The sequence below is a fragment of the Accipiter gentilis genome, chromosome 31 (genome assembly GCF_929443795.1).
Source record: "Accipiter gentilis chromosome 31, bAccGen1.1, whole genome shotgun sequence".
NCBI lineage: Eukaryota > Metazoa > Chordata > Aves > Accipitriformes > Accipitridae > Astur > Astur gentilis.
The window spans coordinates 4,902,682-4,917,047 of NC_064910.1; the positions used below are offsets into that span (position 1 = coordinate 4,902,682).

The 14,366-nt window shown below is 39.0% G+C and overlaps 1 protein-coding gene across 7 annotated transcripts in view; it reads left to right on the top strand.

Moving 5' to 3' along the window:
- UXS1 (UDP-glucuronate decarboxylase 1) overlaps nucleotides 1-14,366 on the top strand; it is a 61,700-nt gene that overhangs the window by 14,268 nt on the left and 33,066 nt on the right. The window contains exons 3-7 of one of the 7 annotated variants that reach the window (XM_049834269.1): nucleotides 1,790-1,838; nucleotides 3,577-3,620; nucleotides 7,686-7,746; nucleotides 12,969-13,043; nucleotides 13,846-14,026. In XM_049834269.1, the coding sequence (XP_049690226.1) occupies nucleotides 1,790-1,838; nucleotides 3,577-3,620; nucleotides 7,686-7,746; nucleotides 12,969-13,043; nucleotides 13,846-14,026 (410 nt within the window). The other 6 variants (XM_049834270.1, XM_049834271.1, XM_049834272.1 and 3 more) reach the window with 6 other exon arrangements.

A 14,366-nucleotide genomic window follows, 5' to 3' on the forward strand; every position in this document is an offset into this window, starting at 1 on the left:
GGTGGAGATATCATTTAGATTACCATGTTATCGTGACCAGCAAACTATGGCAGCTTAGCAGCTGTTAAGTGAGCAGCTGAGCATTTCCAAAGGAAGGACAGGAACCTCAGAGAGAGGTTTGAGGAGGACAGGTGGACACGGGATCCAGCGTGTTCATTCCCTGATAAGGTGTCCTTACAAATTCTCCCATTAGCTTCATCTGACTTCTTTTTTGAGATGTCCATTATAGAGCTATCGAAGGGGAAAACTTTATTTCTGAAGGTCTGATGTTGGTCCTCGGCCAATAAGATTGTCTTTGTTAGGAGAAAGAGCTCATTAAAAACCAAACTGCAGAATGCCAGTCCATAAGTTCCAGGATTTGTGAATAAACAATAGTAGCAACCGTTTTTGAGGGGACTTTTTCATATTCTAAGGGGTTTTCCAAATTTTCCTTGCTCATTTAGCAGAGAGGAAAGGCTATGTATTCCACAGATTGTTCGCATAGCTTTTTGTAGATTTCTGTTATTTGGGAAAACGTGAAAAATTCACAAGAATTACTTAACATTGCTTCCTTATAGTAAATTGATACTATGTTAACTGGAGGGATTTTGTTTGCCACTGGTACAATAAATTACAATTTGTTTTGAAAAGATGGTTCAGGGTCTGTGTGTCTTAGTGTAGCAATTTACCGCATTCTTTACTGATATGACAAAACAAATCTGGTCAATAAGATTTTTGCCTCAGTAATAGACTGAACTGACTTTTTAGTAAGGGAGTTTTACAGAGGGATATGAAGGGAATTGCTCTAACTTTAACAGTGTGGCTAATATATATATCTGCTTAACAAAGGATCTTCTGTTTCCCTAGGTGTAATGACTTCAGGTTTCAAGTAAAGGAGCTCTGTTTTATTTGAAAGAACTCCATTTTATCTTGGATACCCATGAATCCTCTAGTATGCAAAAACTTACTACTGTAAGATAAATAATTCCCCTTTCAGAAGGTTTAATTGAAAAAAAAAATTATGCAAACTTAAGGAAAATTGCATAGACTAGATGCAAGAGGTAAAATTTAAAAATACATATGCTACACTTGGAGAAGTTTACTCAAAGAATAAACACAACTAATTGAGATACTTTACACAATTAGATGCTAAATAAGACCACACAGATTTGTGTGAGACACTAACTTCTTAGTACTCTGTTTTCACAAGTTACCTTGACATCCTTCACCCTTGGCTTCATTTCAAATGAGGAACACTTGTGTGAGAAGTCAGTATTGCCCATCAGATGGTCACTTAAGTTTTAGTATAGGGTTTTGGTTTTTTTCCCTTGTGTTTGGAAAAGTTCAAAGTCAAAGCTAGATACATTTGCCCTCTTTTGCTTGATATTAGTTACATTTGTGGCATTAAGGGAAAATGTTTTGCTAGCGTACTTGTGGCATACAGTAAACAGAGACCCTCAAAGAAACACCTTAGGAATTTGCATAGTAAAGCTACACTCACAAACAGTTCTGCTGGCCCTACCTTAGTGCAGTGATTAGACACTTTTCTACAATGGAATTAATTTTCTCTGTAAAATGAATGCCATTTTTATTGTTATTATTCTTTCCTGTGGGCTTGGTTCAGTTTCTGCCAAACTTCATGACAATGGGAATTGAACCACCCGCTTTAATTTGCTCTGAGTATGTCTTTGAAATAATACTAACTTGGGATGTTTTGAAGATACTGTTTTAACCGGAGAAGCATGATGCAGGTGCAGTGGAGCAACTATCGCTTAGGTATGGATTATGTTCTTTCTTTTCTTGCCAACAGGTCTCTTCAAGAAAATGGGGATCAGAAGGTGGAAAGTAAAATAGAAGAGGTTGGTTTGTTAACAGTTGTAGTCTGTTTTGTTTTGAGGACTCTGTTTCACTCATTTCTTATTGAAAGGGTGTATTTAGTTCTATCTCGTTACTCTCCGTTCCACTAAAACCATTCAAAGCATTGGATTTGTGTCTGTATGTAAGTTTTTGAACTGTTCTTTGCTATAGAGGAGTTTGACATAGATCTGTGATTCTTTTTATTTTTTTTCTTCTAAACCTTTCTTGAAATTAATAGTTCTACTGTCTCACTTGCTGCGGAGACTGTGGTACAATCCTCCTGAGAAATGTTTTTTTGTTGCTGAATGAAGGATATACAGAAATTCTTTCCTCTGTCACCCTTACAAAATGTTAAGTATATATAAGTTTCATTAGAAATTTGAAACCTCCCAAAAATGCTGGTAAACATTGCAACAATTGTTCTGAAAATCCCAGGTGTTTAAGAGTGGTCAAATGTTTGAAATTCAATGGCTAGATCACAGTCACTGTAAGGGCTGGGAAGTTGAGCATTTCTGGATCTTGTTTTTAAAGCTTTAGTTGCACAGTATCGTCAACCATCAGAATAAGTGTAAGTGTTTCAAGAACTATTTGCTGCTCCACAGAGCTAGATATCAACATCCCTGGAGGTATTCAAAAAGCGAGTAGACGGGGTACTTCAGGACATGGTTTAGTGGGCATGGTTGATGGTTGGACTCGATCTTGAAGGTCTTTTCCAGCCTAAATGATTCTATGATTCTGTATTTAATGAATATAAATGACAATACTGTATTACTCTTAACGTGAATATGCAGCTTGTTTCAGTTCATGAAGTTCCTGAATTGTCAAGCTCTAACCAGCAGTATTTGTATAAAACAAATTCATGGTGGTTGGTGAGGTGTTGCTGTGTAGTACCATTTCAAGTGATAACCCTCTGATAGCTTTCAACTTATGTATGGCCCTAGATGGTAAATTTTGTGACAAGGTTTTAGTAAACTTAAAAACAAGAGTTCAGGCACTTGTTGAAATTTGGCAGGACTGTTAGAAATTTGGGTCCTGTGATAAAGAACCTGAAACCAATGCTGACTTCAGTGATTCTCTCTTTCAAAGCAGTGAAAATGCAAACAGAAGTTGTGGTAGGTGAACTATATTTTCTAATAAATTTCCGTTTAATATTTTGTTAAAGCCTAGATATACCCTCAAATCATGATGGAAAATGTGTCTTAGATTCTTAAACATGATTCTTTAAATTTGTATACCATGTTCTGAGAGAATTACAGCCTTTGCACTGGAACTAATGCCTCTGTTTCTGTGTCTGTGTACTCTTCAGTATGTGTATCTGCTGTCCATATAAATAGTTGAGGTTTTACCAACTGTCCTGTTGTGCTGTTCTCAATATAGATTGCCTTTGACAACCTCAGACAAGTCACTTGTCACTTCACTTTGCCTAAAAGGAATCACAACATTGGATGTTCTTATCAACAAGGCTGTGGCACTCACAGCCTTGAGGTGTTTTGTTTTCAGTGGTTAGCTAAGGGATTTCACGCTGTATTAGGTGATTTGATTTTTGGTGAAAAAGGTTCAAGGATTTTTTGACATAAAGGATGCTTTAAGATACAAGTTGCTTAGAGTGTCTTCAGTGAACCTGTTCATAGGAGACTGTTCGCCATGATTTTTGCTCTAAAGTAACTTCCTATATGCATGTTTTGTAAGGTGAATCTTGTTCTATTCTTCAAAGATTAAGTATTATTCCTCTTTTTTTAGGCTGTTGCACCTCTAAGGGAGAAAATCAAAGATCTAGAAAAAAGGTATGTCTCTTGCTAAATTTGGGAAGCAGTTAAAAAGTACAGTGTCTGTTCTGTAGCAGTCGATTCTGTAGTTCTAGGCTTGAGATAAATGTTTTGTATATACCCTCAGTACCTTTGGACTTTTATCGTATCTAAGTGAGGATGGGGCCTTGAATGCTGGAAGACATTAATGCTTAAGGTATTCAAGTTAATTAATCCCACTAAAGTAAACTGGGAGTGCTGGATTTTTGTAAAGTTCACATCCTGTGGAGGAATTTGCTGTTTTGAGTCCAGCTGGTGAACGGATTGCCATGGTTTAGTAAGTCCAACCCAGGTGTGTGCTAAAACATATTGGTTTCAACTTCAAGAGACTGAAAATATGTTTTGCCTCACATTTCCCACACTTGTGATCAGTTACCATGGTTCAGCTCATGTACAGTGATTTGCTTATGAATCTTAGTCTGTGCATGTGCTTTGGATGAGACTGACTGACTCACCCCTCTCAGGATTTGTAAGGAAATGTGTTATCTTGGATTAAACTGGATGATGCAATTGAGCAAAAACAAGCTTTTTGATGAGCTGCAGATATTAAATATGTGCTGCAGTTTCACGAGCACCTTAAATTGCCATAGTTGTTAAAAAAGAAAAATAAAATCCAAACCTGATCTATTTCTCCCTGGCTGCTTGTGTGTACCCTGCAACATCATTTCCTCATTTTTATGCCAGCTGCACAACTTGAGCGCTGATAGTAAGCTGGATGGGGAAACTTGACATTTCAGTCTCTTTGCAAATAACTCCCTTGCTCCCCAGCCTGGTTGCCTTTCCTCCAGATTAGTTCTCCCATCTGAGCATCCTCCTGGGCAGATACTTTTCATCACAAAATAAGGTCTGGAATAGGGGTGAGAATTGTCAGCTCTGACAAGGACACTGCTGCTGTTGACAGTGATACTGGCTCACAGGTGGCCCTGTTGATGTCTAAAGCAAACAGCTAGCTGAGAATGCTGCGTTACAAAGGGCCAAGTCTGGACTTATCCAAGCAGTACCAGTAAGCCTGGATGGTTATGTATGGCATACTGGTGGTTGTATGCTGTTCCTCTGGAGAGGGAGGCAGAATCCCATTACTCTTGGCCAGAGGTATGCTCAACGCCTGCAGTGTTTTGGTGTTTTGAGTTTTGTCTTGCAAGTGAGCCAGTTGCCCTTCTCCCACCACTCCTGTGCTGTTTAAAAAAAAAAAAAAGAGAGAAAAGAAAAAAAAAGTTGTCAGTTGTTTTTTTACAATTGATTGATAGATTCAGTGACCTGCCACATGCAATTTATTCCATTAAGAATACTGATCTGATTGCTCATCTCTTAATACAAGGGTGAACTTCATGGATCAAACTAGGCGATGTATTGGCAACATGAAACAAATTGCAGACTGTGTCACCTGTACTAGTTGCATGGGATACTACCATACCAATTACAACAGTGAAATTACACAGTGAAGATTTTATGTTCAGATGAAATTTTTTATGTCCTGCCTGAGTTCAGTTGACTTATTTAATCTTTATTGATAGCCCAAATATTTTCAGCTTCTGTTGTTGGCAGTTCAGGTATTTCCTTCTGCCATTCACAGAGGATCTTTGTGGACAGGTATCCTGACTGGCTCTTTTTTTTATAGTTGTTATATTTTTCCAAATGAGCAATGAGTTGTTGGGTGGAATCATTAAGTTAAAACTTCTCCCAGGAGATATCTAAATGCTCTTTTCATTATGAGTAGTGTTTACAGTGTATTGATGAGTCTTGTTTCAATTGTCTAGCAATGAGGAGAAAAAATCAAAGTATTTTTTTTTTTACATCTGTATGAGCCAATCTGGGAATTACATTTACACAAAATGTGGGATTATGGGCTCTTATAGCCCATACAAAAAGTATGGACTCTTATTGTTATTGGGTGTTTCAAATAGTGTAGCCATTTACCTCTGCTGGTTCAATGGTATATGGACTGTTGCAATTAATAATTTTTGAATTCTCTATTTATCTAAAGTGATGGTAAATAACTAATTACTCACTGTCAGATGCCTGCAGGCTGATCCTACTTGCAAAGCTTACCTCTAGTGTCAATGGGGTTTTTTTGCCTCTGATAAAAGCTGATTAAAACCTGAAAGCAAGCCATCATCATCATTTTGGGAAGCAGGAAGGACAAGAATTCCTTAATGCTAGTCTCATGACAAGAGATTTTTTAACTGAAGCTAAAGCTGGAAAGTTTTTACTAATAACTTGCACAGCAAAAGAATTGTTGTGTAGTCATCAAAGCAAGCATTAGGTCAAGATAAACTCACCGATGTTGCCAAAAGATGAACATTCAGCTGGATCAGTTCTAGACTCCTGCCCACTGCCTCTCAGCTAGTACTGGTGTAATGGAAGGTGCAAAAATGGTTGGGAGGTCCCTTTGGCAGCAGTATGACTTTGTGCTGGATTAATGTGACTTTAAAAGAGTGGTCCTAAAAATTGAGGAGACTGACTTTTACTTTGCATCAAGTTATTTGGCGCTTAACTTCTTTTTAAACTCCATAAACCTCTTGTTATTGGTGGCTTTGCCTTTCTGTTACAGGAAGGCTGTGTTTTACATGTCTGCATTATACTTATGCACTGCTGTTTCTCATTGTTTCAGCTTAAATCAAAGAAATAGGGTTCCTGTTATAGTTAAGTGTAGGTAGCTTCTTATTTCAGTCTTGCTGTATGGGTAACATTAGAAGATTCCACTGCTGTATTTCCCCTATCCAGCAACCTGAAAATGTCTTTCACTCTGAGATGAAAAGTTGACACAAGTACAGAAGCATCTGTGCTTTGCCTCTGAAGGATTCCTGTTGAGCCAGTACTGCGGGTTAGAAGCAGAGGAGGTGCCTCAAGATCAGAGCTGTAGGGTCAGTTCAGTCAGAGTATATTTGTGAGTAGATGAAAATGTAATCTCAGCATGAACTCTTGGCATACATGCCTCCCGCTTGCTACATCCAATTGCATTGTTAGCATGTGGACTTGCTGGAGGAGAAGAGTAACTGTAGTTTGATTTCTGTCCAGTGTCACACTGATAGTTAAGAAGAAGCTGAGCTGTTGAAATGTTGCCAAGACTACAATGCTAATTACTGAAATAACTAAATAAACTTCACACCTTCCTTCAGAGTTTGTTGCTGTATGCAGAATGTGTACCAGTGGGGGGAGAAAGAAGTGATATAATACCATGTCCCTGAAATCGTCTAAGGTTCTGAGCATCAAGAGCTTGAGAGACCACCTAAGATTCGTATGTCACATAACTCTATTTTAGGATGCCTTTGTTTTGATGTAGTTCCGGTAAAGAAGAAGGTGCAAAAAATTTAAAGTGAAAGTAGTTTGAAGACCATCAAAACAATGGCAGTCTAGCTATTTCTGAGAAGAAAATTAAGACTAGCTTTCATACTGAATAAGCTCTCCAGTAAAAATTGTTGAAGTACCTTAAAAAGAGTTTCTTTGACATTCTGATTGTAAACTTTACATTGATTACTGTGAAATTTTAAGAATTAAAACTTTATATTGTAAACTCACATTGAAACTTTAAGAAGTGTTGTGGCGATCTACCACACTGACTTCAAACATCTTTCTTTTCTAGAACTTTTAAGAAGGTTTTTTGCCTTTTCAAACAAAAAAAAATAATCAACAACCCCCCCCCCCCCCCAAAAAAAAAAAAAAAAAACAAACAAACCAAAAAAACCAACCTCCAGTTGCTGCTCATGGTTCATTTTTTTTATTCTCTTGTGATGTCATGTCTGGCACCAGTTCTGCTCTCAAAAGATAGAAGTGATTCATTCTAGAAAATCAGTTGAGAAATTTTAAAAGCTCTTTCTACAGATCAATTTTGATATTTCTCTCAGTGCTTTTATAAAGCATATGCATTTTCTCATGTTGGCCCAGGTCTTTCTTTAGAAAAAAGGACTAAATATACCTTTAGCAGAACTTTAAGAATGGGAGCTTGTCAGAGTAGTTTTTTGTATTTCAGAGACGCATATGTGAATGAAGAAGCAAGGCTGAAACTTATGTAGTTTCTTTTCTTTGTTTTGAAATGTTCTGTAGTTTCACCCAGAAATATCCACCGGTGAAATTTTTATCAGAAAAGGATCGTAAAAGAATCCTGGTAAGTTGGTATTTAACTCGGGGGGTGTTTTTGGGAAATAAAAAAAAAATTTCTATGGAATGTATTCAGTCTTGCAGGATTAATTAGAGACAGGAGCAGGAATAAAGTAAATTTACCTTGGATGTTGTATGTGCTGCACAGGGTTTAGAGTAGTGCTTCACTTACTCTGTGTTGATGTTCTCAAACTTAGCATATGGATAATAGTCCTGGGCTCTGATTTGGAGGTTCAACTTGCCAATTAACCTACCGTTCTCTGCTTATAACATCTCAGGAGTGTGTTGCCAAAGGGTCTTTGTGTATGCTTCCAGATGGCTTAAACTTGCAGAGACTGGGAAACTTTTTAGGCACATCTTGATGGAAAGCTTGCGTGACCGAATTAGACAAAATCTAGTCATAAGGCTAGAAAAGCAGCTGCTCTGCAGCACTGTTAAGAAGGACCAGTTAATTAGACTGAGGGAATGTTCATCTCATATCTTCTCTGTTGTTTCTGGTATTTTGAAGCATCATAGGTGTTTTAGGGTTGAAGAGGAAGGCAGGTAGTCAGGACAAGTAGTTGTCCAAGGCATTCTGAAACTCAGTGCATTGTGCTGCAACATCAGCTTTCCAGTTTTGTCTACAAACAGTTTTGAAGTTTGCTGTGTCCTAAATTTTTCCTTGTTTCTATCTGTCCTGGGGGTGGGGGGGGGGGGTGGGGAATTGTCCCCATGTTTTGAAGAGGCAGAGAAAGTATAGCTGCTTGAGATGGATAAATATAAAGCATGTTCTTCTGCCTCTGTAGTAGAGAGTAAAGCCTGAGAGAAATCCCTGGTAAAGTGCCTAACTTATCTGGTGTTCTCTTTTGCTTCAAAATTTTGAAGAAAAACACTGAAAATACCCAAATTAAAACAAATTTTGTTTTTCCTGTGTTATTAGACAGTAGTCTTCATTGCTATTGCAAAACTTCATAAAGAATAAGTGTTACCAAATTAGTTTAGTTCTGCAATGTTGTTCTGTCATTTTTATGACAGTCTGAAGGAGATAGACCTGCAGGCTCCCTGTTCCCTTGTTGAATATGGAAGACAAGGTTACAGCCTTGGTGCACAAGGGAAGAACAACTGATGTCATCTACCTGGACTTGTGCAAAGCGTTTGACACTGTCCTGTGTGACAGCCTTGTCTCTAAATTGGAGAGGCATGGATTCGACAGATGGACCACTCGGTGGATAAGGAATTGGCTGGATGGTCACACTCAGAGTTGCAGTCAATGGCTCGATGTCCAAGTGGAGACCAGTGATGAGTGGCATTCCTCAGGGATCAGTATTGGGACCAGCGCTGTTCAACATCTTTGTTGGTGACATGGACAGTGGGATTGAGTGCACCCTCAGCCAGTTTGCTGACGACACCAAGCTGTGTGGTGCGTTCAACACGCTGGAGGGAAGGGATGCCATCCCCAGGGACCTTGACAGGCTTGAGAGGTGAGCCTGTGTGAACCTCATGAAGTTCAACATGGCCAAGTGCAAGGTCCTGCACACGAGTCAGGGCAATCCCAAGCACAAATACAGGCTGGGTGATGAGTGGATTGAGAGCAGCCCTGAGGAGGACTTGGGAGTGTTGACAAGAAGCTCAACATGACCCACAAATGTGTGTTTGCAGCCCAGAAGGCCAACTGTCTCCTGGGCCACATCAAAAGAAGTGTAACCAGCAGGTCGAGGGAGGTGATTCTGCCCCTCTACTCTGCTCTTGTGAGACCCCACCTGCAGTACTGTGTTCAGTTCGGGCCCCCAACCTAAGAAGGACATGGATGTGTTGGAGCGAATCCAGAGGAGGGCCACGAAGAGGGCTGGAACATCTCTCCTATGAAGACAGGCTGAGTGAGTTGGGGTTGTTCAGCCTGGAGAAGAGAAGGCTCCAGGGAGACCTTCTAGTAGCCTGCCAGTACCCAAAGGAGGGCTACAAGAAAGATGGAGAGGGACTTTTTACAAGGGCATGTAGTGATAGGACAAAGCGTAATGGCTTTAAACTGCAAGAGGGTAGATTTCGATTAGATATTAGGAAGAAGTTCTTCACTGTGAGGATGGTGAGACACTGGAAAAGGTTGCCCAGAGAAGGTGTGGATGTCCCATCCCTGGCAGTGTTCAAGGCCGGGTTGGATGGGGCTTGGAGCAACCTGGTCTGGTGGAAGGTGTCCCTGCCCATGGCAAGGGGGTTGAAACTTGATGATCTTTAAGGTCCATTCCAACCCACACCATTCTGTGATATGCAGAGGAAAATAGCAGAGAGAGTCTTAGTCCTGAAAATTCCTAAATTGTGTGCTCACGTGTGCAAGGGTAATAAAGTTACCTTAATGTTGTGTTTTCTGTGTAAGAGAGAAGGTGCTTTCAAGAAAAGTATCAGTGCAAGCTATTAATAGATTATAGAGCTCTTAATATTAACTTTTAGACTTTGGCACTGAAAGGTACTGGATATTTTGTTGAAATCTGTTACCTCAACAGAGGTGACAAGTAGTTGGAATAGCAGTGTTTTCTGCTGACCTAGAGGTGAATGGTTTTTTGGTGTCCAGATATTTTGTAGAGTTTAAATTAGTAAAGAGAAAGCTGGCCAAAAGGATGAGTGAGTTGTTCAGTCATTTCTTCTCTGTCGGGGACTAGTTCAGTGCGAACTTGGATGGCCATTCCCAGGTGGGCAGTTTCGTTCTGTTACAGTGTTGCTGTCATAATCCTACAGGAAATAATAATCCATGTTCTTTTGAGTAGCTGAAATCAGTCCATAAAGGACTTGTGTAGACCTTGCATGACACTTGGAAATTTCTCAAGAATTGGCGAGCCAAGCAAACTTTGGTAGATGATTTGCTTCATATTTTGTTGATGCTGCATCTTTTCCTAGAATCCACTCTAAATTCTGATATATTTTTTTTCCCTCTGAATGCACTCTGCAGCTGCAACCTGGAGATACCCACAGCACTGATCTCACCAGACAACAGTTCTAGCAGTTATTTTTTATTATACTGCATCTATTTGGAGATGATTGCTAGTAGGGGTGGTATTTCAGCTGAGACTAGATACTCGGGCACTTTTGTTCAAAAGAGCTCAGGTCTTTGTCCTGTCATGCATGATTTATCCATTTCCTCCCTTCCCTGAAGTGACTAGGCCACAGGCTTTCATATGCAAGAGAAGGAATTCTGTTAATATTATGGAAGATAGTGTTGACATTGGTTCAGTCTGTTGTGTGGATTTTTTCTGAATTGAATATGGTAGACTAGTAAAAGCATAAAATAAAAAAAAAATATAATTTCCATATGGGACATCAGATGTTTTGAATCTGACTGCAGACAGCACAAATGAACCTGTGTAACAAAGGCACAAACTTTTAAGTGCCTCTAGTGGAGGAAATGATCAGTAATATTTGTGCCTTTTAGAAGATGCTGAAATTGCCAAGCATATTGGCACTACTAAGTAATTAAAAATTTTTATTAATGATGTCTTATTAAAGAATGCCTCTTTATACCCAGGTGCTGGTGCTTCAATTCTGTTATGGAAACGTTTCACATACAGTACATGATTTTGTAGATTAGTATGTCATTGTGATTTGCAGGAAGTCCTATTTAGAAATGAAATATATTGACCTTGCTTTTATGAGTGATTACAGGAAGGTTATACAGAGAGCTTCAGTGATAAACCATTTTTTTCCTTTTTTAATGTAGTCTCAAGTAATGATACAAAAAATAATTTACACAGTTGTTTACTTTTCCAGGGGAAATTCAGCTCCTTTTCCAAGTAGTTCTTTATCTAGTACCTATGGAAGTGATATATTAATAAAGCTAATGTAGATTTGTCATGAAAACTACTTACAGATTTAAAGTAATTGGAAACTTCTTTCCAGACAAAATTGGTTTGTGCTTTTTTGTTGTTGTTTTTTTTTTGCTTGCATATAGCATAGAAGAGTGCTGTCAGCAATACTTGGCTTCATTGTGTTTTTTTCCAAAAGACGGGGAAGGAGACAACACTTTCTTTTACTGCACCAAAGACATACTGCGAGCATCAAAGTTTGTCTTCTCTGGAATCCTGGAAACAGAAGTAGCAGCAGGGGGATTTCCTTGGGCCTCAGTTGAAGGAGTAGGTTCAGGTCATCTACAGAAAACTTTTGTCCTGGTCGCCACAAAAAGGCAAAACCCTTGGAATGTTCAGCAAGGCTGCAGCTCGCTTCCAATTCAGGATAAGCTTATGGCAGTAGGTTTTCAATGCATATTATTTTTCCCTTGGTAAGTGGTGGCACCTGGCAAAGGGCTGTTCTCCCTCAGTCACTACTACTCTTCTTTCCTTGTTCACAGCATTCTGCCAGATACCTGTTCTTCACTCCTGTCTGTTCTGGGGTAGTGGGAGCCTTAAGATAATTTCCTTCTTTCAAAGATGGTTTCTCCTAAATCCTCTTTCTCCTTCAGGTTTGTCAAGGAACTGAATCGCATATTGAGTCTGCTACAAGGAAGCCCTGACAAACCCAGAAGAATACTAAACAGACCAACTAAATGATTCTTTTGTTAACTGGTACTTACAATGTCTTTGACACACTGGTGGCCCTGAATTTTTAATAAGAAAAACAAATGTGAGAACAGAATAAGTGGGCATTCAAGTTTTTTACAGAAGAAAATAGATGTAGTTATCTTTTTTTCCTTTTCAGTTGTTGATAGCTTTTTCTGTGCCTGTGTGTCTTTCCTAGTTTAAGGAAAAAAAAAAAAAAAAGAAGAAAACTTCCACTAATCTGGCTTTTTTCAATAGTGGATGGTGGGGGTGTGGACAGGATAAATGTTTAGGCTTTGATTAGCCCGAAGTGAAAGAACTCCAGGCATCTACATCCTTCTCCACACAGCACTTTGTCATTGTAGCACACCATCCATTCATTAGATTCCTGCTTGACAATTGCACCATGTCCTTTTGTTGTTTAGTTAGTTGTCACTGCAGCTGAAGAATGGAGATCAACAGCTGAATCACTTTCAAAATGTGAATTTGATCATGCAGTCATATAATATAGCTGATGCCACGTGGGACTTTTACAAACCCCTTCATTCTTTGACAGTGGTGATTGTCATGTCTTTGGTGTTCTTGAAAACAGCTTATGAAGTGCAGAGAAAATAATGGCTTCTGTAGATATGTCTGGATGTGTCACAACTTGCAGTTCTACTACTTACTGTGTTGACTGCTTCAGTACTGAGTTAGTGATTTTTTTGTTTGTTTGTTTGCTTCCTGTTAGACTGAGGTCCAGAAAGGGGAAAAAATAACAAACTTCCCTGCTTCTTCTACATTTGCAATGGAACAAGAGTACAAGGTTTTAAATATTTTATTTCTGCTTATTTCTTTGCAGTAAAACGTCATAAAGTTCCAAGATGGGCAAATGCTGGATGTCAGAGCTAGTGGTGTAGAATAGAGTATTTTCAGTTGGAAGGGACCTGCAACAATCATCTAGTCCAACTGCCTGACCACTTCAGGCCAGAGTGATGTGGGCTGTGGATGCATTAAACTACAAAAGGAATAATTTTGGCTTTAGTAGATATTTCAAATGAGAGGTCTTCAAAGACTTGCTCTCATCTAAGAATACCCTTCCTTCCTTCTTTCTCTGAAGGGTGAAAGAATTTGTAGTACTTGCTTAGAACACCCAATATGTCTTCTGTTTAAGCCAGACAAAAGCTGGATTTGACATGTCTGATACTATAAGTCATGCACAAGAATAACCTGGCGTTCTGTCATCTTTTTTCTGAGAAAGGGGAATTGCAAAGAATTCTCCTCTTACCTTTTTGGATCTTTTTAGGCCTTGCTGTTGCATAAAAGGGCACAATCCAATTTGAAGGAAAAAAGGAAAATAATCTAATCTGAAAAAGAAATTTTGTTGATGTGAATGGTTAGCTGAACTCCTAGCCTGACAGTGATGAAACATGTCAATCATGTCTCTTGAAATTTTAAATGCTGTAAATATTGGAGGGAAAAAAAAAAAAAAAGCATGGAAATGGAGTTGTTTCCCCTGGAGTAAGCAAAGATCTGAAAGCTACTGTTCTTCTGTCTTCATGTTTGTAGACTTTGTCTGGTGTTTCTGTAAAAAGAAAAAGAAATTTATACCAACTGTCCTAACGCAGATAACTGGAGGAGCAGGGTTTGTGGGTTCTCATCTTACTGACAAACTAATGATGGATGGCCATGAGGTTACAGTTGTGGACAACTTCTTTACGGGCAGGAAAAGAAATGTGGAGCACTGGATTGGTCATGAAAACTTCGAACTGATAAATCACGATGTCGTTGAGCCCCTGTACATTGAAGGTGAGTAATCTCTGCTTTGGTATCTGCACTTCGTTATGCTTTACCCTCATAAGTATGTATGTCTCTTAAGAAATGGAATTTATGCACTGACTTCCAGATTGATTTAATACCTTTATGCTTTGCTTATTATTAGCCTATTTTCTGTGACCAGTGTGGAGTGAGAGGTTCAGAATGCTTTTGTCTTTGAAATCAGCTGCTCTTTTCTGAGTGGATGGAAGGAAGGAAATCTTAAAAACTTCCTAATGTGACTGATTTTGTGAGAAGGCAAGATGGCAGTGGGTCAGTCTATCTGTCCCATCCATTGTCTCGCGTCCCTGTGTGCCTTCACAGGCTTATGCCC